This window comes from Sitophilus oryzae, unplaced genomic scaffold, assembly GCF_002938485.1.
Source record: "Sitophilus oryzae breed Bouriz unplaced genomic scaffold, Soryzae_2.0 scaffold_1189_pilon_pilon, whole genome shotgun sequence".
Classification (NCBI taxonomy): domain Eukaryota; kingdom Metazoa; phylum Arthropoda; class Insecta; order Coleoptera; family Curculionidae; genus Sitophilus; species Sitophilus oryzae.
Window position 1 is genome coordinate 616,881 of NW_022145825.1, and position 26,927 is coordinate 643,807.

Here is a 26,927-nt window from a genome sequence, read left to right on the forward strand (position 1 = left end):
GTTTGTAAGGATTTTCCACAGGTGTATTTGAAACAATAAATTTATTTGAATATCTTCATGTACAATTAGGTATTAATTTATTGATTTGAAGATATTATTTTTATAAGTTTAAATCAACATAAAACAAAGAGAATATAAATTACAAAACTCCCATAAGATGATAAATATAAAGAAAACGATAGTACTTACATTAAATGCCAGAGAAATAATAGATTTCAATACAAAAGTTCCATGAGCACCAAATAAAAGCACTTTTTAAATCAACACACCGTATAAAATGCCACTTGTGTAATCATAAAAATACACAAAATAGTTCAAATGTATTGAAAACTTATAAACAATCTTTTTTTCTGTAGTCTTGACAGGCAAAGCATTCCATAGCCAACTTTTAAACATTTCTCAAGCGCACTGTGTCAAATAAATAGAAAAATTAATGCCAATTCTACACTAAGTTTTTTCAATAACTTAAGGAATGATCCAGACGTTGACGATATTTTTATTTAATATTTCTTTATATTTTAGAGCTTAGAGTATATTTTTAAATAAAATTGTACAGAGTATGTCAATGATAGAGTAAAGTATATTATTTTATTTGTTTGAAGAAGTACCGTATGATCGAAAAAAAAAACGGTGTCGAGTTGGCTTGGAAATGACGATCGATGACAGTCCCCATATAATTTTATATATAAAATTACAGCGATCTTCATTTTATAGCCATTTTTGACCCCTTTTTTTCGAACAAATTTTTCGATGTTTAAAATAACCACATTTTATGATCTTAATTATTAATTTTTTTAATCAATAAGTGGCAAACTAGGATTTTTATGTTTCCATCTGTTTTTCTTTATTTATCTCAGACTTTACCCATTTTTATGAGTAATAAAAAAACATTAATGATGATGAAAAACACAATGATTTTTATTTAAAAATATTTATTTTTTCACAGTCTCACAAAGTAAAAACTTTACATATATTACCATTAGGGAATGTAATACCATAATAACACTGACTTAAGTTATAGTATAATAACTGAACAAACATATTGGCACATTTTTAACTAAAATATTAAACACACACATTTAGAAAACATCTTTGATGTTTTCTATCTACATCAGACACAAACAATGCACAGCAACTTAATAGAAAAGCTCAAGAAAGAAAAGAAAATCATATAAATAGTATTAGAAGAAAGAAAAATTTCGGATTTGTTTAAGAAAATTCATTTCTATCAACGCCCAGATCCAACGATAGCTTTGCATTGCCTGTAGCGTTCTCCGTAGGGTTCTGGAAGGGCCACACCTTTGCAACCATATCCTCCAATCTTGTGGATAGCAGCAAAATCGTCACAGTCGATTTTACCATCGCCATTGCAGTCCTATATAAAGGAAAAATAATGTAAAATAAATCAATTTTGGGGGTTCTTTTTTTGTGTTTTTTTTTTATAGTAAATAAAATTAACATTACAAAAGATTCTTAGAGGTATCAAAGTAACAAAAAGAGTGAATCAGATATCGCTATAAAGTAGAATTTATTCATATAACGTCATAAGAAGTCGTCAAAACTATTTCATACTGACTAGAGCCAATTTCTTAGTCAAATTACATGTGTGAATTACAGTCAATCTGGCATCAAAAAAGGTCTAGACTCCCATCAAATATACACATGGTCAAAATTATTGCATATATCGTTTAAAAATATATGGAAAGGAATTTAAAAAATCCGCTAATTCTAAAGACAATAACAATTATCGACTTTTAAACTACATTCCTAATTTAACTAACAAAATATCAAATAATCTCAATAAAATAGGATGTAAAACTATTAACGTAAATAAAAGAAATTTAGGTCAAATTTTATTAAATAATAAAGACAAAACTAATGTCAAAAATAAGTCGGGTGTATATAGGGTGGATTGCAATGATTGTGATGCCGTGTACAGGGTGGGTCAAATTCGACGCTTTTAAATGGAAACACCCTTTTCTATAGGAGATAGACGAAAACTAATATCGGTGTCTGGAGCTCAATTTTCATCAAAAACATGATGGTGAAAACCGCACATCAATATCTGTTACCGTTTCGAAGTTACGGGGTGTTTTTCAAAAATGTGCATTTTTAACAAATCGCTGCAACTTTTTTGCTATGGAAAATTTTGTATTTCTATCAAAACATTTCCAAAGTACCTTTTTACGTAGAATTTAATGGTTTAGGTATAATTTTTTTTAAATTAAAAATTTAAGAGTTATCAACAGAAAAATTGATTTTTTATTTGGGACACCCTCTATATTTTTAATTAAATGAAAAGAATTTAAAATTACCTTTCCAAAAATATCACACACTTGATATTTTGTTATAATCCCCTTCGAAATACAGAATTTTTAAAAGTTCACCACTTTTAACAAGTAGGCTTTGGACCCCTTATTGATGATGATTGATTATGCCCTTAATGGAACTCGAAAACATATTTTTTCAGCAAGACGACGCACCGCCTCTGAACGCTGAAGTTATCAGCAAATTTTTGCAGTCAATTTCAAGAATAATTGAATAGCTAACCAAGATCCCAGCCGTTGGCCGTCGAGGCCGCCTAACTTAGTGCCCATGGATCTAATCCTATGGATATATTTGCGGAAGAATAAAGGTTCCTTATTGTTCCGTATAATCTAGACAAGAATTAGAAATACTTAGCAGTTATGAAAGGGTATCTTTCACCCCCACTGAGTTAATGAATTCCGTGAGAAATGTTCATAAACTGCCCCGTCTGTCCATAACAGAAGACGGTCGATATGTCGAACATCTGTAGCAAAATCTCATGTCTTGGTTTGCTATTTATTTTTATTGTTATTAGATATAGTTTAAATGTGTTGATTTTGGTTAAATATATTTTAAATTGTTATAAAATTCTGCATTTCTCATAGCAAATATTATTTTCGTTTTAATTGATGCTCACAACTAGAATTTTTTTGCATTACAGCCGGTGCCGTTCAAAGCCTACTTATTTAAAGCGGGCAAATTTTTATATACTCTATATCTCGATGAGGAATCGAGTAAAATATCAAGTGTGTTATATTTTTGGAAAGGCAATTTTAAATTATTTTCAATAAATTAAAAATATACAGGGTGTCCCATATAAAAAATCAAATTTTCTGTTGATAATTCTTAAATTATTAATCTTAAAAAAATTATACTTAAACCATTAAATTCTACGTAAAAAGGTGCTTTGTAAATGTTTTCATAAAAATACAAAATTTTCCATAGCAAAAAAGTTACAGCGATTTGTTAAAAATGCATATTTTTGAAAAACACCCCGTAACTTCGAAACGGTAACAGATATCGATATGCGGTTTTCACCATCATGTTTTTGGCAAAAATTGAGCTCCAGACACCGATATTAGTTTTTGTCTATCTCCTATTGAAAAGGGTGTTTCCATTTAAAAGTGTCGAATTTGACCCACCCTGTACATAGGCCAAACAGGTAGAAATTTAGATATAAGGATTAAAGAACATGTAAAGTCTATTAATAATCTCCAGCATAGTTCTGTTCTTGCAACTCATTGTATAGTAAATAATCACAAAATTAATGAAAACTCAATTAAGTTACTACACAGAGAAACAAAAGGTAGACGCTTAAATTACATTGAACAGTTAGAAATACTAAAATCTGTTAAAAACGAAAATAATGTAAACGACCATCAAGGATTTCTAAACACATTTTTTATTACCCCTGTTGTAAACTCTCTGAACCCACCCCCATAGCAAATATATATATAGTTACAATGTAGTTAGACGATTAGTTCTTAAAAAACTCTTGAAAAAGGCCTAACAAGCCGAAACATAGGTATATGTAGAGTTAAAGTTACTCTTATTAAAAGTTTTTTGATACATCTAAAAGCGTGTTTTATTAAAATACTAATAGATTTTTAATTTTGTATTAGTTAGTCGTGTAGTAAGCCAATATGTCCAAAAATATAAAAAGAATCATATTAGGTCCAAAATAAAATAAAAATTTCGTTATATGCAATAATTTTGACCATGTGTGTAGGTATACTTATTCGTATCCCCCACCCCATCGTTTTAGAGAAACTAAAAAAAAAATTAGATTCAATTTCCTGGCTGAACCGTAGGTCCCACAGAAAATTCTACTGAACAAAAAATGAAGAAAATTAAATTCTCTACATTTTCATTTCTAAGTAACAAACCTCTAAAACCTACGGGGACAGAGATAGAGGGCGCCAAAGTCACTCAAACGCAGTTTTTTGCATTTTTCCGGGTGAAACCATTTTTATTTACTTTTGAAAAAATATGTTATCAATGTAAATGTGTATTTAAGTAATAAAGATCTACAGAGATGATTACTGTGATTATTTTATAATCCTCATTTATATTGTGATTAGATATATTTTTAAAATAAATAAATACACTAAATATTTGTTTACTACTTTCTATAATTATTTATGATGATTATTATTTATAACCAGTGATCTTATTCGCGAGTTTCTAAACAAGTTTACATTAAATATAACCTACTTATTTAATTATTAATATTTAATATATAAATATATAAAAAAGCAACGGAATTTTCATGAATTAATCTACTAAAGTAGAATTATATGGAAAAACCTATAAATTTCTATCAAATTTAGGTAAAACATAGATGCTAAAAAAAGCCAGAAGTGGTATTTTTTTCTAATATTTAAACATAAATATTCAGATCATCATGTTTTATATTAATAATTAATCTACAGGGTGATCCAAACTGTATTCCGGAAACTTCGGCAGCATATTCGTATAAATGCTTAGATTAACAATAATATAAATGTATGTCCTGAAATGCTTAGTTTCGGAGATACAGGGTGTAGAAGTTTCATTTTTATTTCGATTTTTTCCAAATAATTTCTGAAGTAACGTCAATATTTGGATGAAAATTGGTATCTGGGAGTTCCAGGAATTATTTGGAAAAAATCGAAATCAAAATGAAACTTCTACACCCTGTATCTCCGAAACTAAGCATTTTAGGACATGCCTTTATACGAACTTTCTTATTTATTTTTATCTGCAGAATATGCTGCTGATGTTTCCGAAATACAGTTCGGACCACCCTGTATATTGTTAAATTTAATTTTCTCTCTTTTTCCGGATATCGGTTCCCTATAAAGGTTATCTGTTAAAATCATCCCTGGTTCGTTGGAAAAACTTCTACCTTAGGATTGAGTGTCCCAAATACTCATTTTTAAAACTAACTCGACATAGATACCCAAACTTTTGATAATTAAGTGCACTACTAACCTGTTGGAATTTGTTCATGTATCCCTGCACAGACAAAGCGGCACAGTAGGTATCCCCAGCACAGTGGGCATATGCCTGGGCTGCTTCGGGGGACTCCCCACCAACAGTAGGTTTTCCAGAGTCTGCCCAGTAGGCCCAGGTGATTCTGAAGGGACCACAAACGTCACCACTACAAGCACTGGATGTGTTACAGGCGGAGATGGCTTCGCAGATGCAACCTAGGCATTGTTGGGTGACTGGTAGATCGTCAGTGAAGATTCCTGTAACATACGAGTATATTACTTTGTTAAAGACATTTATGTACTTTTATGAAGAACGCATTTTTCTCAAAATGTCAAGAATAAAAAAGTGTGTTCCTTTATAAAAAACACAACTTTGATGTGTAACTTTTTTTTGGGGACACCCTGTAGAACTCTATATAATTTTAAAAATGGCCTTAAATTAACTTATATGCTGATAAAATTTCATTTCAATACAAACTGGGTCTTCTTGGAGCTGCAACGTCGTATAAGAGACGCCACCCTGTATAAGTGTCCGAAATGCTACTATACTTTGGTGTAAAAGATGAAAAAAAAATTTGACATCGCCAAAATAGTTCGCGCCACAACATTTTTCTACAATCATCATAATATACCAATTATAATTATTGTTACAATAATTTGTTAATATAAACAAGTTGCTTAACTTAATGTAAAAATGGCATTAAACGGACTTAAAATTTCTATCCAAATCAACTTGTCACTCTGTTACTATGGAAACGAAGTTTTGTTGTCATATAAAAATATTTTTTAATTTAGCTGAAGACTGGACTGGTGGTAATATTCGCTCTTTAATACATCATGTTAACATAGGCATAGGAAAAACAAGTGAATAAAAGTGTCACTTTTCATATTGTTTTATTACTTTGTCGAAAAAATAACATTTATTTTTGTAGAAAACTAAATTCAATGATAAAAATTAAGAGATTATGTTAAAAATTAAATATACTTAAAACGGACTGCTCAAAATATCATTCCAAATTAACTTGTCACCGTTACCATGGAAACGAAGTTGTTGTCATAGAAAAATATTTTTAATTTAGGTGTATATAGGTGTGACAAAATATTCGCGCTTTAGTACATCATGCTAGCATAGGAATATGAAAAAAAAATGATTAAAAGAGTCACTTCGCAGAAAATCAAAGATAAATAAGATAAAAATAATTACTGAAATAATCTAAAAATCAAATATATCTGAAAAATACCAATAATTTTTAACAGGATTTAAAAATTAGGATATTAACGGTCACGATTGTTGTTAAAATTACCAATGCAAATCCAAACAGCACACAAACAAAAGGATCAGATGTTGGCGTTGGTTTTAGGAATTCCCAAACAAGAACGAAGGTGTTATTTATGGATTCGCGATAAAATCATCAATTAACATAATATCTGTAGATTTTAGTAAGGCGATTTATATTTTTGGGGTACCTACACACACCTTAATTTTTTTTGCTTTTGGATACCACCAGGCCCCAGGTAAAGCTTATTGAACTTTGTAAAAAAGGAACAATGTTCAGTTGGTTGACTGTTTATTATTGTCTTTAAAAACAAATATATTATCCGTTTTACATATTTAAATGCTTTTCGTGTGGTCCGCATATTCAAATAGGCTGTAAAAATAATTTAATGCAGGGAAAAAATACATGCTGGTGAAAATTTTATTAAAGCATCTATCAAAGAATCAAAATTATATTACCATATATACCAAATTACACAGGGTGTCCCAAAAATAAGTGCAAGTATTTTAAGGGGTGGTAGGTAGACCTCGATAAAAGAAACATATTTTCTCTTTATGGTTTTTCAAATAAGTCCAAAATAACGGAGTTATTTTACTTTGAAAATTTCGAAAAAAATTATTTTTTGCTCAAATTTTGAGAAGCACTGGATCTTTTCTGGATTTTTTTCTGGTAAATTTAATTTACTACCTATGTTGCCATTTTATCAAGAATATTTTTAACTAAAAACTAAAAAAAATCCAAAAAATTTTTCAAAAAATTCCGAATTTTTTGAAAAATTTCAATTCCAAAATTTTTGCGAAAAAACCTCATAATGTTTCTGGGGTTGAACTGATTTCTGGGACAATTATTTCTGGGACACCTTGTATTACCATTGAGCCTTTTGATTTTCAGGACTTAGTAAAATTCAACCATATTTTCATGTTTTTTTTTTTATTTTCTCTAAAACGGTATGGAAATTTGGAAAAATTATAAACGGGATTAACCAAAATAATAAGCAAATTTTTTATGAAGAATGCATTTTCTCAAAATTTCAATAATATTTTCTTATAGTTTACGCAGTATAATATTCCGATATTAAATTTAAAATCCATATCTCTTCAAAATAGTAAAGTTGCCTAGCCCTCAGACGAAGATTTTCCTAGATATTTCAATTTTTATAAAAAAAAATGGCGCCGCCCATACTAAAAAATGTTAATAAAAAGTTGGTAGGCAGTTCTTTTAGTTTCAAAGTAAAGGAATTTTTCCAATTTTTTTTACCTCAAAAACTGCGACTTTGACTGATTTTGATGTTATTACAAATTTTGTTGCAAATATTATTCCTAATCTTAAATTGAAAACCGCGTTTCGCTAGCTACTGTAATTTTCGAGTTACGATTTTTTAAAATTTTTAACCCCCTCCCATACCCCCTTACCAACCCCCCACCCCCACCAAAGACAAATAGCCAGATTCTCGGGTGCCACGGTATTTTTGTGCCAAATTTGGTTAAAATCGGTTTAGCGGTTTTTGAGTTATCGTGTTACAGACAGACGGACAGACAGACAGACACCATGAAAATATTTTGTATTTAGGTCATTTATGACCCAAACAACTCATTTTGAGTGAAATTAAAAAAAAACTTTTTTTTGCCGATCTTAATAGCCTACCATACCTGTTGGTTTGGTTTGGCTAAAAATAAAGTAATAAAATAGACAAAAAATTAAAAAATTAACAGCCTAATCGTTAGGCAGGTTTTGCCTTATTTCCTACCTTAATATTTTGCATGTAAAAAAAACTATTTTTCATTTTTTCTCATAACCAATAACAATTCCTTATTACGTAGGTACCGTCTTAAAAATGTTATCCCATATTAATGGTAATTTATCTTTATCAATGAACTTTTCGTATGAGAATAAAAATAATAACAGATCCGAGAACCTCATAGTGATGATATCATCGATTATATTGTTGGCAAACTACATACATGGTCTCAGGGACAAGGACAAGTCGTTTTTTTTTCAAATTGTAGGATCCTGTTCGTTGCTTGAATGCCATTTTGTGACATACAAGCAGGTATTATACTGGAAAATTATCAAGAAATGACCGATGGAGATAAAATACAGCCCCCAAAAAACAGCATTTGTAAAATTACTCACAAGAAGCATAATATGAAGTTGATTTTACCTGACTTTTTATAGTTTAACAATAGACCCATATACTATATGATACTACTGTATGATCGAAAAAAAAAACGGCGTCCAGTTGGCTTGGAAATGACGATCGATGACATTCTCCAAATAAATTGACAGTGATCTTCATTTCATCGCTGACTGTATTTTTTTTCCATCATATTGTACAGGGTGGCGCCTCTCATACGCCGCGGAAGCTCAAAGGAGAACGGCAGTTTATATCGAGATGAAATTTTGCCAGCATATGTAGGTTAACTGAAAGCATTTTATAAAAACATATAGAATTATACAGGGTGCCCTCAAAAAAAGTTACACATCAAAGTTTTGTTTTTTCTAATGGAACACCCTCTATATTAATTGATTTTCTGATTCTAGGAAAAAAATAAAGGTGAATTTCATTAAAGAAGCATATACCTAAAATCTAAGGATTTTGACATATTTCACATTTTGTGAAAATGAAGAGTAAATTTTAAATTTCGATAACAGCTACCTAAATTTTAGTTGACCTTGTATAGCCTGATATTTAATTACAGTAACCATTGTATGTTAAACCAAATTGAAATTTGACCCGGAAAGTTATACAGGGTGAGACAAAATTAATATGGAACATTAGTCACTTTTGTAAGCAAGTTACTCCTTTATTTTAAATGGAACACCCAGTATATTTTCCCGGTGTTCGATGGGGAATTTATATATCTTGAAAATATTATTAAGGTTGCCTACCCCTCAGACAAAGATTTTCCCAGATATTTTAATTTTTATGGTTTTGCGTCAGTAAATCTTTATTATTTGAAAAAATCTAGGTGGCTGTGCGATATACCTTTTGTTAATTTACAAAAATAAAGATTGTAGAGTAAAATAATCAAGGGTAATAAAAAGATACACGTTTAAAACATATTTTAAGTATTACAGAATTAAAACTAGATATAAACCTATAATTATGCGACAAAAATTAGCTAGATTAAATCAAATGCTTATAATGCTTCCTTTCCTGTTAACTGCATAAAATGATTGTCTTTTCAAAGGGATATTTTCCTTTTAAAAGACATTTTATGTGGAGTTCTACCTCGAAAAGCAGCTAAAATAATTTCTCTCATGTTGTCGACACTAGCGTTGGTTGAATTTTGTAAAAACTGTCTTTAATATATCAGTATTAACTAAAAAAAACAGACTAGATAAAATCAGGAGCATTTAAGTTAATAATAGAGCATTAATAATTGGTGAATACACATTGCCCAACTTATAGAATCATATCAATTTTGTCTGATGTAGGATAAGTTTGCATTTTCGGCAAATTTCTGAGAATTTTTCTTGTTTTATTTAATACAAAATGATAACTAGTTGTTAGAGTTGGACTAATTAGACAGCTATGTTGAAGTAACGTCAGACATATCACAGCCAACTAGATTTTATCAAATAATAAAGATCTACTCAGATCAAATCATGTAAATGAAAATATCTAGGAAAATATTTGTTTGAGGTTTAGGCAACCTTAATAGTATTTTGTAGAGAATTGAATGAATTCTCCATTGAATATCGGAATAATATACTGGGTGTTCCATTTAAAATAAGAGAGTAACATGCTTTTAAAGGTGACCAATATTCAATATTAATTTTGTCTCACCCTGTATAACTTTTTGGATCAAATTTTAATTTGATTTAAAGTACAATAGTTAATTTAACTACATATTAGACTATACCGGGTAAATTCCAATTTAGGTAGCTTTTATTGTAATTTAAAGATTGTTCTTTATTTCTAGAAAATGTTAAATATGTCAAAATCCTTAGATTTTAGGTATATGCTTCTTTAATAAAACTCACCTTTATTTTTTTCCTAGAATCAGAAAATCAATTAATATATAGGGTGTTCCATTACAAAAAAACACAACTTTGATATGTAACTTTTTTTGGGGACACCCTGTAGAACCCTCTATATTTTTAAAAAGTGCTCTGAATTAACCTACATATGCTCACAAAATTTCATTTCAATACAAACTGTCGTTCTCCTTGGAGCTTCCGCGGCGTATGAGAGGCGCCACCCTGTATTATTGAGTGCTTATCAAAATAAGAACTACATTATGTGAAAAGGTGGCTATGAAAGTTTATCCTCATGATTCTTTTTTTATAGGAAAATATAAATGTATTAAATGGACATGAAATTAAATTAATTTATGTATTTTTAAAAAAATTAATAGAAAATGTAAACAACTGTTTCTTAATTCATATGTTATTATGACCATGAAATATATTTATTCAATTTAAAACTATATATGTATGTATAATTATACACATGACCATTCTTGAAGGATATATTATTTGGAAGAGAAAATATCAAGTCTGTATAATAGATTTCTAATAACAAATTTTGTAATAGCCTTTCATAACAACAAAAGTTAACGTAAAATTACAAATAAATAAATAAAACTAAATCAATTAACTAGATTACTTGAAAGTATAGAATAACAAAAAGTAATAAACTGTATAATGTTTACGTAATTTTGTTCTAAAACCTGGTAAAATAGATGATAGAAGTAATATTTAAGCACAGTGCTTACCTGAAAGTGCGCAAAATACGATAGTAGCACCGAAAATGTATTTCAACATGATTAGAAGATGTTTAAAAGAGCGATGTAAACCAAAACGCGAATAGCTTGGTACTCAACTGGCAAAAGACATGGTACCGGTTCAAAATATATGCATATCCCCTTGCGGAACCACTGCGCGACTTAGGAGAGTTTTCGCATTACTGAGAGTACCATACGATCGAGAAAAACGGCGTCAAATTAGGTATAGATAACATTACACGTAAAATATGAATGATATTTATTTCCAAACCTACTCTGACGGTCATTTTTTTATACTATTGAATTGTAAATAAAGTATGATGGAAAAAATTGGATGACATTTACCATACAATTTTACATATAAAATGACAGACATCTGAATTTTCAAACCTACTCTAACGCCGATTTTTTTCAATGTATGGTATACAACAAAAAAAAATAAAAAAAGAGTGTCAAATTAGCTTGGAAATGACGATCGGTGACATTCGCCATATAATTTTACATATAAAATGACAGCGATCTTTATATCCAAGCTTTCTCTGACACCAATTTTTTTTATTGTAAAAGAACCACGATCGAAAAAAAAATGCGTCAGACACGGATTTTATTATACGATATTATTACTATATGATCGAAAAAAGGGCGTCAAGTTGGCTTGGAAATGGCATTCACCATATAATTTCACATTTAAAATGACAGCAAATCTTCCAAACCTACTCTAACACCGATTTATTTTTCATTATATGGCACCATACGGACGAAAAAAAACGGCGTCAGAGATGGCTTGGAAATGAAGGTCACTCCCATTTTATATGGAAAATTATATTAGGAATATCATCGATCCTCATTTCAGAGCCAACTGAACGTTGTTTTTTTTTCGATCATAGTAATATCATACCGTATTTCTAACGTATTACCTAAAAAAGCGTTAAGTCGGCATTTACCAAAATGAAATATATAATTTACATATAAAAAGATTTTTATTTCGCTGTGTCAACTCTAACCCTTAACGATTTTTTTTTCGAATGTCTGATATTTTTAATTGTAAAAGGAGGTCCCCCAAGTTTTTCAACATGTGCGAGCGCTCAATAATTTTTTTTTCTGATTTGACTAACTTAAAAAACTCAACAGAAATCTTAACGCCTAAAAACATATAGGTAATGCAAAAATGCTACCAATAAGAACAAATGGATTCCCCGAACGATTTTCGTATGACAAAAGTGAAAAAATATTTTGTTACCTTGACCCCCACGCATACTGGATCTTGATGGGATTTTCAATTGTATTTTTTGGAATTCTTTGACTTTTCGCTTCGCCTAATTTATTTGGGTTCGAACTTATTTAGGAGTGGTTCATTCCATTCAGCTCTTCCATTTGTTAGATGGAGAGATATAATCTGTGATTTTCAATACATTAAAGAAACTTGAAATTAATTTCGTATTTTTAAATTTAGGCGCTTAAACACCACAGATCAGTCAAATGGAAATAGATCAAAGCGAAATTAATCTATTTGTCTATGGCTAAATTAGAAAAACTTAACCTCAAAACAGCAAAAGTCCTAATTTTTTGCAAAAAAAATAATTTAAAACTGATTTGAAACATATTTGATTAGTATTTTTTTAGAATAACAAAATGAGACATGCTAGCTTTATAGCCCGTACGGTTTTTGTACAGAACAACGATGTAGAAGCCGCTTGTAGGATTCTAAATCGAATATTAGGCAGAGAAGAAATATTCGATCAGTTTAGAAGAACTCGGTTCTACGAAAAGCCTTATCAGGTACTATTCTTAAGTACTACTATGTAAACTTAGAATACTTATTACCTTTCCTCTTATTCTGCAGTACCGAAGAAGAGTAAACTTTGAAAAATGTAAAGCCTTATACAACGAGGATATGCAAAGGAAAATTGAATTTATTTTGAGGAAAAATAGAGTAGATCCGTTCCCTGGATCATTGTAAAGTGTTGTATAGAAATTGTAGTAAATAAATGTGATATTATATTACAAAATGATTACCAGATACTTATATAATGCCTTAACTAAACATCACCAATACACCTAAAGTGTTATTGCACAAATAAATGATGTAGAAACAAGGTAATCTAAATTTATTATTAAGCACTTTTAAATAAAATTAATATATAGAAAAAAATATATAAAGTATATACATGTTTATAATAATATAAAGTTTTTGGTCTCTACTGGCTAATTAAATGGATTTAAATTCTTATCACAATCGTAAGCTTCGCTAAAAGGGTTGTTCTTATCAAGATCATCATCGTCCTCATCCTCATAAAATGGATTTTTTGTCTCGTCATAATCATCCTCGAATGGATTCCTAGAAATTGATTGCCTCTTATGTTCAGTCTTGGATGAGGACAGCATGCTTTTTTGTTCGTAACTCTTTGGCTTGAATTGTGAAGATGTGCCTTTTGAAGATGTCGATGACACAGAAGAACTATACCTAAAAATTAAAATAATTATTTTAGTTAGAATTTTTTTATATATGTATTTAACACAAGCGTGTGCATCTAGTGTAGACAAAAAGGCGTTGCCTAGCCGAGACAAAATCATACAATCATTGTTTTACTTTTATGCCACTGGTTTAACACAAACCTATTTTCTTGCATCCGCATTCTTCCTTCAGATACTGAATCTAAACTGACTTGAGCCCTGGAATTCTCCATTTGTCTGATCCTCGCTTCAGCTCCAGGACCGTAATTTTTAAAGTTTTGTGGAATATTCGCTGGTAATTTTGAAGAAAGTTTAAGATCCGCATTTTCAGGCAGACCTAAATTCTTTTCTAGATTCTCATCTCTGCAATAATAAAGGTAGTTAATGATGGTGAATATGCAACTAACAATACACCGAATCCTAACAAAATTGTCACGATAATATAGCCCTTATGTACCCTTCAATTAGGGGCCATATTCTGTAAAGAGATACTAGGAGTCCATGTAGTATGAGTTGCATAATTTTGAATGTAATTTGTCATATACAGGGTGATCTAAGTCGGATAAACCAAACTCCAATTCAATAATACGGGTAAAATTATACAAAATAGGGAGTAATTTTACCTTAAAACTTTATAATTATAAAATACACCTCTCCCAAAATATTCTGCAGCCACTGAAAACCCATCGTGAGTTTTTTCAAGCTGGGAGTGGAATGTTTCATGCAAATCCTTGTTATATTCTCTAAAAAATCATATTTATTATAGGTTAAGAACATTCAAAACTATATTTCTTGCTTACCTAGCTTGCAGAAGCTCCCACAAGCTCTTGTTTTCGGGCTGACAAGTCGGGCACTCGTTTTCATCGTCGGAAAAGCTTTGAAAACAGTGCTGATGAAAACTGTGATTGCACAAAAAGTGAACTGTGGGTAGTTCAAGAGGATGATGACATGCAGCACATCTTGAACCTTAAATACCACTTTAAATTTTCTGAAATAACTACAAACTTCCAGTGTATATACCTCTAATAACTATAACCCCACTTTTCAAAGTTTCCAAGTGTTCTTTAAGCTGATTAGTATCCTTCTGGTAATTTTTAGTTAGTTCAGAGGTCTCATTAATTTTTTTGGTCTCTTGTAAGAATTCGTTCATTATATATGACCTAATATGCCCCAAACTAATTTCAGCATTGCCTGTACCCACTGCATCGATAACAAGTTGCGGAGAAAACAATTTTTCTTTGGCTATTACAGTCAGTACCTTCGAATTTTTAAATATAATACAAACAAAATATATTTAATTTAACTTTACCTCATTTAATAATTCAATAGAAGGTTGCTTGTTGTCTCTGACACATGACCACAATACTTGAACCCATAAAGTGGGCTCTTGGTGCCCGAATCTTCTGCAGCAAGCCAGCACAGAGTTGGGATCATTTTTTGAAATATGATACCTACAAAAATAAGATTAAAATTACGAAATTTCCAAAGTTAAATGAATAAAAAACCTCAAGATTTGTTGATATAGTTTTTGTTCTTCATACAAATACAAAATTCCTTCACTGAAGTTGTGCATGTGACACACAACCAGTGCTTGGTATTTGTCATATTTTATGTCAGGGTTTTGTAAGAGTTTCAGAGTTTTTTGAGACAATTTATTTTTTTCGCTAACACCTTAAAAGGACACAAAATAATTGACTTTAAAAAATATAATAAAAATATAAATTACCTTCCAGGCTAGACCACACGTGCAAATAGTGTTCCAGCAAAGTGTTATACACTGACATGCTTAAAATGCATCCCTCGGCAATCAAATGCTCCAAAAATTCAACCAATCGTTCTGAATTGTTTAGAAAGAGATGAATAAAGTCCTCCGGGTCAGATTTTTGAATTATATCATAATTTCCTAAGATATTAAAATTATTTTGATAAAACACAGGTTAAAGCCTCACTAATGACACTTTTCCATACCTGTTATCATGTTTTCAGATATAATAGGACAGCTGCTGGGTTTATAGTTTGTACACAGTCTTTTTAAGAACTGCGTGCTCTCAGAAGGTATATGTTCCACCAAAACCTTTCCATAGAGCTTCATGTAATGATCGGCCTCCTCAAAATTCAAATTACCAATATAATCCAACACGTCTGAGTATTTCTGATGGTCCTCAATCTGAATTTTGATATACCAGTCATGCTTCTCGTGTTTTTTGGCTAGCATCAAAGCCTCAGCTGGGCTTCCTTGTCTGTGATATATTTATATTTAAAAAAATAAAAGACTCTTAAATTTAATAAAAAAAACTTACCTACATACTTTAATGGCGACATCTACATCATAATTTAAATCAGTATCTTTACTTAAGATGAACTCTTTCAAGCTGTCACTTTGACCCACAGCATTGTTAAGCTTAGTGTAACAATTTAGTAGTAAGGTTGTATGGTCTTCTGTTGCCTGGCCTTGTCTATGTAAAGCCTAAAGATATACAGGGTGTTTCAAAACAAATGCGAAAAACTTCAGGGGGTGATTCCTTGTTCAAAATAAAGGGTAGTTTGCTTCATAAACGTTGGATCAAAAGTCAACCATTAGGGAGATATCGTGGTACAAAGATGGCGGAAAAATAATGTTCTTATTTTTTATCTTGAAAACGAAAAGAGATAGACTAATGAAATTTTATGGAAGCATTACTGTTATGAAAACACACTTTCTGGTAATTTTTTCACTTTTTTAAAACGAGTGGAAGGGGTTGAAATAAACTACCCCTATCATTCTTGTTAACGAAATTTAAAGAAAAATCTTATCAAACACATGCAAAAAAATTAATTTGGATAGTTTAGTTTGTTTAGAAACTTTTTATCTCTTGTATTTTTTTTATAAAACTCACCGATTTGAAATTAAAAAAATGTAAAGCATTACATGTCAGGACTAAAAATATTTTTGATTAAGAATCTAGTGATAATAATGATAATAATAATAATCTAGATAATAACGTATTGCAGTAGGGTAATGTCAAATAAAACAATATTAGAAACATCCTAAAAAGTGACAGCGGCCGACTAGATTTTTTCCTAAAGAAATTACAGCTGCCCACTAGATTCTTTATCTAAAAATGTTTTTTGTCCTGACATGTAATGCTTTACATTTTATTTTTTAATTTCAAATCAGTGAGTTTTATCAAAAAAACACAAGAGATAAAAAAGTTTCTAAATAAACTAAACTATCAAAATTAATTTTTTTGCATGTGTTTGATAAGATTTTTCTTTAAATTTCATTAACAAGAATGATAGGGGTAGTTTATTTCAACCCCTTCCACTCATTTTAAAAAAGTGAAAAAATTACCAGAAAGTGTGTTTTCATAACAAAATCAAAATCAAAATCATTTATTTAGACTAACAGTAATGCTATGTATTTAGACTAACAGTAATGCTATGTAACAGACTATAACAGTAATGCTTCCGTAAAATTTCATTAGTCTATCTCTTTTCGTTTTCAAGATAAAAAATAAAAACATTATTTTTCCGCCATCTTTGTACCGCGATATCTCCCTAATGGTTGACTTTTGACCCAACGTTTATAAAGCAAACTACCCTTTATTTTGAACAAGGAATCACCCCCTGAAATTTTTCGCATTTGTTTTGAAACACCCTGTATATGTACTAGTTTTTTTAAAATTTCTTTAAAAACATTTTTTTCTGGTAATGAATTGTAAAAATTAAAACCGCGTCTTTCTATCTCTACTCATAAACAAGAAACCCTATAAAATACGATAATGGGACACCCTGTACAAGGTGTTTAATAGTTTAAATCAACAAAGATATTCTGTGGCATGACTTCTATATAAATTTGTATATTTCCCTTAAAAAACTTACCTGTAAATACATTGTAAGCTTTTCTAGATGTTGAGAGTCCAAAAACCTCCTAATCACGTAACTAGGCTCAAGCTTGCCTATTGTTTTTATGTACTGCTCTATAGCGCCGGCATAATCGCCTTTTTCACACAAATGATCACCGTATTGCTTAAAGATTTCAACCAAACCATCTAAATCGTACTGTTGCGATTTAGCTATCCTGATTGCTACGTCGTACAAATTTTTCTTAAACAACAAAGACAGTTTCGATTGAAGATCCTTCTCGTCCAAGTGATAAATATTGTTCTCTTGGTCAAGGATAAAAAATGAACCCCATTCGTTTAATATAGCACTAAAATAAATGTTTTATAAATTTCTTTACCTTATGATCGAAAAAAAACGGCGTCGAAGACGGCAGAGCAATGACAATCGATTAATTTGGCGAAGTCAATCTCTAGAAGTCGTTAACTAAAAATTGACATAAAACTTTAACTATTTCTCGAATTTTAAACATCATTTAAAAACAATTTTACTCAATATAGAACTAAATTACAACCTTCTTAAGTCCTTGACGCCGTTTTTTTTTCGAATATATGTATGGTATTTTAATGTCCACTCACCTGATATTAGGAATAATGCAAGAAAACACTATAAATTTGTTATAAATATCGAGAACAGTGATTAAATCTCCTTGTGATGCATTACTACTTATTTCATTTGATGTATTTGTGTATCCAAGACGGTTGCTTTTAGAGATAATGATTAAATAGCTGCGAAACCATTCTAACATTACTTTTTCTCCGTCAACTGCATAACAAGGGCCCCTTCCATCAGATGTATAACAATAAATAGCCTAAAAGTGCATAAATTTTACAGAAAATACCATATGAACAAAAAAAAAACGGCGTCAAAGACGGCTAAGAGCTGACAACCAATGATAATTTTGTTTTGTATTTAATCTCTAGATAAAATTGACATAAAACTTGTCATAATTATGGAAAAATTGGTGTTAATTTTTCCCCAGCCATCTTTGACGCATTTTTTTCGATAGTATAATATTAAAAGCACTAAAAAATCTCGTACATCATTTCTGGCAACCATAAAATGACTCTCCTGTGTCGAATCTGCCAAAACACTGCAATTTGTCGCACAACCAATGTTATCCAAAGGGTACTAAAATATTTTGTGAATTAATTACATAATTTAAAATAACTAATACACTATCTGTTACTTTTTGTTCTTTATCTTTGTAAGTGATATTATAAACCACCACAGATCTGTCTGTCGCGACAAAAAGATAGCTGCTATTCACTAAAACCTTAAAAGCCAACCCTGTTATAACCGAAGTAAGATCTTTGAACAGCTTGTGTTTGGAACTCCTGTCTCTTGTGATGTCTCCTCTAAAGTACATTACCACTCTCATTTAGTGCATTTTTATTAAAATTGTAAACAAACCTGTACAAAATAAAGGAGCCATCGACAAATCCTACAGCCATTAGCTGTAAATTCTCATGCACAGCCAGAACACTAACTTTAACAGCCTTACTGCCAGCTACAGCTCTTGTAACTCTGAAGCAGAATGGAACTCCATTCTTGTCAAGTCTGCTGGTGTCCCATACTTTTATTAGTGGATTTATACCTGGTTCATCATTCTAAAAATTCATACATTTAATATGGTTTTATCAAATTGATGTTTCTACAAACCCCAATAGTAACAAGAAGTGGTGAGTTTCGTAACTGATGCGTATGGGTAATAGAAATTTCGTAAGCCCTGAAAGTTGAAACGTTCCAAGATCTAGAAATTATATGGATTTGGCCTAGGGAATCGCCAATTACTAGATGATTATTCCCGGCTGATGTAGTTGTTATTGATGACTCCTGAAATAAAGGCAATTAAATGTTTATATTGTAAAACAGTTCTATTATTTCCTATACCTTGAATAAGTTAGAAAGACGCCCCTCGTCTATGTTCTTTTTCAGATCAAAAAAATGAAATTTCCGCCACTAAAAATAAACAGTAAATATCTATCAATAATTAATTAAACAAACCTACTTCTAAAAATGCCATTTTTGTTTTAATTTAAAAACTTTTGGAGGCTGAATATTTAAAATCCTGTGTCTAAAATCAATATTTTAAGACATGATAGAAAAGCACAAGAAAAGCACAACAAAAATCAGCTGTTAATGACATTTCTTTCAAACTCAAGTCCATAGATCAAGATCGTCAGAAATATATCTTTGCGATCTATGGTCAAAAATTAAAGACTGAATTTATGACAAATTTATGATTTATTTCTTTTTATTTATAAAACTGTCAACAGAAAATTCCAAACGATTATTATTAAAGTTATTACTTATTAAGTATAAATGAGGAGCAATTTATTAATATATTTCGGCTTAACATGAAAGAAACCGATTTTGATTATGACAATAAAATGTTAAATTTATAATAAAATTTTACTATTACTTTTATAATAAAATAATTTGGCCATAAAGGCCTAAAAATAGATGTAAAGTAACTAAAATAACACAAATTATTTTATTATAATTCAAATTATAATTCGCAGTACATAAATCAGTTTAAGTATTGACTTCCGCCAAATAATACGCACCAAGAAATAGTTTTTCTATTTTTTTATCTAGTAACAAATAAATAAATAATTATATTGAAATCTACGAATTAGCATGTTGCTAAAAGAAAAATGGTACTAAAATGCTCTAATACAGTAAATATTATAATTATTTTAGGGGTAAAAATAAATTTTCATTTTAGTTTCTTGATCTTTAATTCACAATATGATGGTTCAAGAAAGTTGAAAATCATGTTTAATGCTTTTCGAATAATAACAATACATACACGTAATACAAACTAACAATATGCCTATATAAATAATTATTAATAAATGCATTAAAATATATGATTTTTAAGATTTTGCAATTTTAATTTTATAGATCATATTTTTAAAATGTCTTATCGGCGGGAAAACGTCTTCCATCAATTAATTTTGTCCTCCATTTTTTAAAAACTTTTTCGTGAAGAAAACACGTACGTTATTGACACGATCGCCGTGATGAACAAAGACATGGTATTCATTTCATGTCGGAGCTTGTTGTCAATAACGATAGTCGTTTCGCAGACGAATCTAAAGATGTTACAGATTTGTGTTACTTTGCCTTAAAACCAAACTTTAGTTGTAGTTATGCTTGTTAGGATTCATTAATATTAACAGTAAAGGTAAGAAACATATTTCTTTATTTAATTCGTGATATAATTTTCTTAGATAAATCTGTAATACAGAGAAAACAATAGGTATTGTGTTTAATGTTGTCTACCATAATTCCTAATCACCATTTTGGAAGTGTGATTTCATTTTTAAATTTTACCACGTTTTTCTGTTATACCTTTTAATAACAATAACGTATGGTGTTTTTAAATAGTTCTTAATTTGTTCTTTGTAGGAAGCATAGGTTATGTATTTAACAGCATTGTGGAGGTAGTATAAAATAATAAAAAAATGGAAGAATATAATTTTAGCCTGACCTGTTCAAACACTTCTGAGATTAAGGAAAAGTATTGTAAATACTCCTACAGCTCGTGGTGTGTTACCTGTGAAAAGAATTCACCCAGGAGAAGGTCGAGAAGTGAGACAAACGAATCATGTAGGAAAAAATGCAAGGAAATGAAAACCCTTACTCCGAAAAAGTACAATAAATGTAATGAATACGAAAATATGGAGCTGGAGTACGATTTCAAAGGCTGGCATGACACTAGGTTTGATTGCTGTAGGATTAGGTATCTTTTTTATATATCAAATCAAAAATTTATAACTTAAAATATTTCTTTTAAGGTCAAATTTGGTTGAATTGCCCACTTCATACATTTCAAACAACTGTCAACTTCCACAAAACATTTCTGAACAGAGAGATGACACACAGTGTTTAAAATCTGTCAATGGCTTTAGTAAATTATCTGATATAAAATTAAATTACGACAGTAGCGAATCGATGGAAAATAATGGCAAAATTGCAGAAAATGTTAGGGCATTTGGGAAGTACAGTCCTACTATTTGTCAGTCGTATATAAAATGTAGCAGTTTGCATCCAATTAAGCAAAAGGTATTTAGTGATGACATACAAAATGCAAACTCGGACTGTGATGTACAAAAGGGGGGTGCTTCTGGTTGTAAGGAATACTGCCAGTTGTCAGACTATAAGTGCCATGAGCTTCCCAACCGAAAACCTCTCTGTTATGAGACTGACACATACTTTAATCGACCAATAGACAGAGAGAGGTACACCAAAGAAGTGGATAGATTGAGGGAGAAGCTTAGAATTTTACAAAAAGGCGTATACACGTGTCATGATGTGAAAGTAATTAATTTAGATAAGGGCGATAGTCTTAAAGAGACCTTTATAGCCAGCCCTATTGAGATCAAACCAAAGATAAAGAAGGATAAGAAGTCGTGCACGAATTTGAAAACTAGCAAGAGTAAAGTTTCTTTGAAAATCAAGAAAAACAATATCAATAAAACTAAGAAATTGAAGAGCAAGGATACGAATGGTGGACAGGCTGAGACAAGTCAAAAGTAAGTAAAAAAATTTAATTTTTGTATGAATTTTTCAATAAAAAGTTGCTATAGTCTTATTTTCTTAATATAGAAAAAATGTAGGATTTGCTATTGTAATTTTTATGAATGGAAATTATAAATTAGATCAAAAAGTATTTTGGGAGATGAGGTTAAAATTTTACGCTGGTGATGGTGTAGTATGCACGTCAGAGTAATGACGTCACAATCGCCGTCATTTTTTTATTACTTATTTTTATTTTGAACTAATTTGTAGATGTGATGTAATGAAATGGGTAATAATATATTTAGAAAAAAATGAGGCAATTTACATATGCTATAGACATAGTCGATATATTTTTTTGAAATTTATAGGCTAAAATGTATTTAAAATTCTTCCTTAATTTTTTTTTGTGTTTTTAATCTAGGTAAAAATTAAAATCTTATTTATACAGGGTGGTTCGAATTGTAATTGATAAATTTATCAACATATTCTACAGATAAAAATAAGTAAAAAAGTTCATATAAATGTATGTCCTAAAATTCTTTGTTTAAGAGATACAGGGTGTAGAAGTTTAATTTTTATTTAGTCTTTTTCCAAGAAATTTCCAACTAATTTCGATATTTGGATGAAAATTGATGTCTGGGTGTTTTTCGGCATGAAAAATTCGATTTAAATGTTAGTATAACTCCTAGTCGTAGGTAGCGCCACTCATACATTTTTTGAAACCAAACCAAACTTCTACACCCTGTATCTCTGAATCGAAGCATTTTAGGCCATAAGTTTTTTACTTAGTATTAAAGTAGTTTACTTAGTTTATATTTTTTGACGCTAGTATATATTTTGTAGTAAGCAAAGCTTTGACTTTGAGAAGAGTTTAGTGTAAACAGATCAGTCACCATGTGTTTTTCGTTGAAAAACGCCCTATTCAGATTGATTATATTTTTAGAAACTGCGTTTTTGAATCATTCTGAAATAATGCGGCGTATTACCCAAGGAATGTCTAATTTTAAAATTGCTGGAGCTTTATTCCTGAACTTTTTGAGTAACGCAGATTGTGTCTGAACAAAATTGTATTTCAAAACGTTATTTTTGTAGGTCAGATACACAAAATAAAGTAACTACAACAGCCTATACAGAGGATTTAATAATTTAAGAAATATCTTTTAATATTTTAAAAATAATTAATATGAAATGTTGACACATCTGTGTATTAAGGTGAATATGCCAGTGTTCAGACATTTTTTAAAATTGCTGGAGCTTTATTCCTGAACTTTTTGAGTAACGCAGATTGTGTCTGAACAAAATTGTATTTCAAAACGTTATTTTTGTAGGTCAGATACACAAAATAAAGTAACTACAACAGCCTATACAGAGGATTTAATAATTTAAGAAATATCTTTTAATATTTTAAAAATAATTAATACGAAATGTTGACACATCTGTGTATTAAGATGAATATGCCAGTGTTCAGACATTTTTAAAGCAAATTTAATCTTCAACATTATATACCGTTTTTCCTGCTTGTAATCCATATGAAAAAGTCATCTTTAAACGATACCAACGCGGTTCATAAAACCATGCTTCCATTAGTAAACAACGTTTTTAATTTTTCTTCTAGATACAATTTTTTTAACTGTATTAAGTAACACCTGTTTTTTTTTGAATTGGAAATCCGCAAACGGCTTAATTTTCAATCGAGGTTAATTTTTTTTTCAATTTCTCTGGTTAAAACAAGTGCTGGTTCCATTCGTTTGCAAACGTCGCTTATTTGTCTTTAATACGGTCTTGTATTGTTGACTTGGAATCCTGTACTGACTGCTTGTTAGCGATTTTGGACTGTTTTTTTCTAATGCATCTTTATTGTATTGATGAAAACTCCCTTTTACTTTAGGCTTCATGGTTGAAAATAACCAAAATTTCATAAAAAATCCGTCTAAACTCTGCAATATGACGTCGAAAAGAGGCCACTGTTCAACCTCTCAAATATATTAAATTTTGCGTTGACTGGTGGTCGGACAACTTTTATTTCCCTTGATCTGCGTTTGTGTTGAGTTTTTGCTGTCCGACCACTAAACACTACCAAAAACTCATGTTTCATTATAATGCAAACGAAAAAGACAGTAGATATTAGGGATATTACACTCCTGCAACTCCCAGTGGACGATATGCCAAGAACGTACAACTTTGACAAACATGTCAATGTAGTATTGAGCAATAAGAAGGATTGGAAGAGCGAAACGCTTGCCCAGCAGTTAAAAGACCATACCATAACTTGATATACTGATGCTTCCAAAACCAATACGGGAACAGGGATCGGAGTGTTTGGGCCGAGAGCTAATTACTCCGAACCAATGGGCACTTACCCTAGTATCCTACAGGCAGAAATCTACGCTATCGAGAGATGCGTACAACTTATCTTAGATAGGAACTATCGGAAACAAGAAATAGCCATCTTATCTGATAGTCAAGCAGCGTTAAAGGCGATCAACTCAGTCTCAATCAATTCGAAATTGGTCAAAGAATACATAGAGAAGCTGAATAAATTAGGCAAAGAAAACAAAGTCCTCCTACACTGGGTGCCTGCTCACCAAGGGATAAAAGGCAATGAAAAAGCAAATAATCTAGGTAGAAAAGGAGCGAACACTCCACTAACTGGACCAGAACCGTTCTGCTTTCCAAGTGGTAACCAACTCAAGGAGGAACTCAAGAACTTGGAAGATTCCATCCGCAACCTGGAATGGAAATCTTGCAATGGTCTAGGACACTCGAAGAAGTTTCTGAGGGCTTATGATCAATAAAAATCACAGATCTTCCTAGGTCTGAGTAAGAACAATCTTCGGATTGTCAGGGGTTTTTAACAGGACACTGTCTCCTCAATGAACACCTCAGTAGATTGAAACTAAGAAGAAACGGCGAATGCAGATTCTGTGGGGAAGATGGTGAAACACCAGTACACCTCATCACTGAGTGCGCCGAGACGACAACCATTCGTGCCATGAATTTTGGTACGACTGATATTGGAGATGGAGAACTACCCTCTATAAAACTGTCCCAGATACTGGCTTTTGTCAAAGCCCTGGGACTGTATGATGAGTTGTGATTCAAGAAAGGGGGACACAATGGATCTGTAAGGTCGAAGTGATTAACCCCCCTCCCACTCATTCTAAATTCTAAAATTCTAGGGATATTACAGTCAATTGTCAAGAAAAAGACTAAAACAAAAGAGTTATTTTTCCAATAGTCGGGCACTCGTCTCGTTTACCTGATGAATTGAATATAACCAATAAAATGTACGTGCTGATATTGTGCTTAATATTCGTACAAAATTAAGTAATATAGTTTTTTTTTCAACTACTTATCTTTATAAAAAGTTTTACTTCATTTCTTGACTTACTTACAACTAGAGAGAGGTTTACACTCTATACTCACCCTGTAGACTCCCAGCGAATGAGTTAAATATAGCTCCAGTCAAAAGAAAAGCGCGTAAAGTATTTTCGTATTTTTAAAACACTCAATCGGAAAATTTGAATGTACCTCATTCTTACTCCCACTCTACTACACTTCCCGCGGATTTTTTTCCCACCACTTAACACTAAATTCTCAGTGTTAAAGTTGTATTCAATGCAAAAACAACTAGTTTATTTATTAAAAGAAAGAATTCTTTAGTTTGGTCAAAAAAAAAGAAGAACAAATATGCGATTATTGCACGATTATGATATCGCTCCGTATGATGTTTCGGAATATAGAGACGAGTAAACATATAAAACTGTTAGAAAAAAGTGTTGCTTTTAAACTAATGAATTTCTTTGCTGTTTTAGTGATTTGAGTGGTTCGGAAAGTGACGTTGTTGAAGATGATTCCTTGGATGAAGACTCGGAGAGTGTTTATAGTGATCCTGTGTCCACTGATGATAGTACAAAAGATTCCACGGATAATAGTGTTTCTCTACCTTATAACCAGTCCTGTGAGTATCTCTTGTTATTTTTTAAATTTTATTTTACAACGGTTTCAGGAGAAATATTTATATTATTCTTAAAGTAATACTGTTTTTGTATAGATTTTTTTTATTTTCTTTCACTTTTTTTAATAGACTTCGTTAATAAACAGCAATTATAGCGTTTTTAGTCAGGCTTATTTTTTAATTTAGTAAAATGAAACAATAGTACTACATTTCGTCTATTTCTGGTAAAGGAAGTACAATATGATCGAAAAAAAAACGGCGTCAGCGATGACTATGAAATGAAGATCGCTGTCATTTTATATGTATTTTCCAAGCCAACTGGAATTATGTTAAACCAAATAATTTTATTACGTTGCTTTCATTTTATTTTGTCCTATTTTAACTCTCTATGAATTTTTATATGATACACCCTGTATATTATCGCATTTTTGGCTTCCTTCTTAATCACTTTACATAGTCCTAAGATATAATTAAATTTGTTTTTATAATTTTATTCTATAAATAAAAATAATGAGGAAAATATGATTTTCAGCAGCATTTAAAAAAGATAATAATAAAAATATAAGATGTGTCCTGAAATCAAAACTATACTAGGTACTTACTATAGTTAGGGCTCGAACTCACTGACTACCAGGTCGCAACGACCTGGCCGTCGGCTGGCCGGATGTATTGCGTTTTTAGCTGCGGCCAGATGAACGACCAGTTTCAACAGAGTTAGTTACATTTTATCAATTAGAAAATATTGTTTCAGAAATTTTAAAATATCCGAGTTAACTAAAAAGCGAAGTTGCTATTCACAACAAACAAAAAGCAT

At 30.8% G+C, this 26,927-nt stretch overlaps 4 protein-coding genes across 11 annotated transcripts in view; 2 read left to right on the top strand and 2 right to left on the bottom strand.

The window, feature by feature from the left end:
• Positions 1-915: 915 nt before the first annotated feature.
• LOC115891647 (lysozyme-like) lies at positions 916-11,435 on the bottom strand. The gene is made up of 3 exons (XM_030912171.1): positions 11,281-11,435; positions 5,281-5,540; positions 916-1,375 (listed from the first exon to the last, which is right to left on the bottom strand). The coding sequence occupies exons 1-3, from the start codon at positions 11,327-11,329 to the stop codon at positions 1,229-1,231; spliced, it is 456 nt and encodes a 151-aa protein (XP_030768031.1). The 5' UTR covers positions 11,330-11,435; the 3' UTR covers positions 916-1,228.
• A 1,216-nt stretch (positions 11,436-12,651) lies between these two features.
• Positions 12,652-13,302, top strand: LOC115891652 (28S ribosomal protein S21, mitochondrial). Its single transcript, XM_030912185.1, has 2 exons — positions 12,652-13,068; positions 13,133-13,302. Exons 1-2 carry the CDS (start codon positions 12,922-12,924, stop codon positions 13,247-13,249), a joined length of 264 nt encoding a protein of 87 aa, XP_030768045.1. The 5' UTR covers positions 12,652-12,921; the 3' UTR covers positions 13,250-13,302.
• Positions 13,275-19,751, bottom strand: LOC115891649 (vacuolar protein sorting-associated protein 11 homolog). The gene is made up of 18 exons (XM_030912172.1): positions 19,637-19,751; positions 19,519-19,587; positions 19,288-19,461; positions 19,039-19,235; positions 18,815-18,983; positions 18,667-18,756; positions 18,204-18,436; positions 17,605-17,935; positions 16,044-16,210; positions 15,712-15,983; positions 15,470-15,646; positions 15,249-15,414; positions 15,053-15,194; positions 14,764-15,001; positions 14,544-14,709; positions 14,367-14,486; positions 13,906-14,106; positions 13,275-13,753 (listed from the first exon to the last, which is right to left on the bottom strand). The coding sequence occupies exons 1-18, from the start codon at positions 19,649-19,651 to the stop codon at positions 13,495-13,497; spliced, it is 3,186 nt and encodes a 1,061-aa protein (XP_030768032.1). The 5' UTR covers positions 19,652-19,751; the 3' UTR covers positions 13,275-13,494.
• Positions 19,752-20,665: 914 nt separating this feature from the next.
• The window catches only part of LOC115891650 (tubulin polyglutamylase TTLL4-like), a 28,184-nt gene continuing 21,922 nt past the window's right edge, over positions 20,666-26,927 (top strand). For 6 of the 8 annotated variants that reach the window (XM_030912173.1, XM_030912177.1, XM_030912179.1 and 3 more), the window contains exons 1-4: positions 20,666-20,818; positions 21,043-21,376; positions 21,432-22,169; positions 25,971-26,116. In XM_030912173.1, the coding sequence (XP_030768033.1) occupies positions 21,099-21,376; positions 21,432-22,169; positions 25,971-26,116 (1,162 nt within the window). In that variant the 5' untranslated portion in view covers positions 20,666-20,818; positions 21,043-21,098. Of the gene's footprint in view, positions 20,819-21,042; positions 21,377-21,431; positions 22,170-25,744; positions 25,905-25,970; positions 26,117-26,927 lie in introns of those variants that run through there. The other 2 variants (XM_030912180.1, XM_030912181.1) reach the window with 2 other exon arrangements.

Coding starts and splice junctions, on each gene's coding strand:
- LOC115891647 (XM_030912171.1), bottom strand. CDS start 11,329: ATGTTGAAATACATTTTCGGTGCTACTATCGTATTTTGCGCACTTTCA. Junction 5,541..11,280: donor CGTATTTTGCGCACTTTCAG/GTAAGCACTGTG, acceptor CGTATGTTACAG/GAATCTTCACTGACGATCTA. Junction 1,376..5,280: donor ACATGAACAAATTCCAACAG/GTTAGTAGTGCA, acceptor TCCTTTATATAG/GACTGCAATGGCGATGGTAA.
- LOC115891652 (XM_030912185.1), top strand. CDS start 12,922: ATGAGACATGCTAGCTTTATAGCCCGTACGGTTTTTGTACAGAACAAC. Junction 13,069..13,132: donor TCTACGAAAAGCCTTATCAG/GTACTATTCTTA, acceptor CTTATTCTGCAG/TACCGAAGAAGAGTAAACTT.
- LOC115891649 (XM_030912172.1), bottom strand. Junction 15,195..15,248: donor CTATATCAACAAATCTTGAG/GTTTTTTATTCA, acceptor TTATTTTTGTAG/GTATCATATTTCAAAAAATG. Junction 14,710..14,763: donor TGGGGTTATAGTTATTAGAG/GTATATACACTG, acceptor GTGGTATTTAAG/GTTCAAGATGTGCTGCATGT.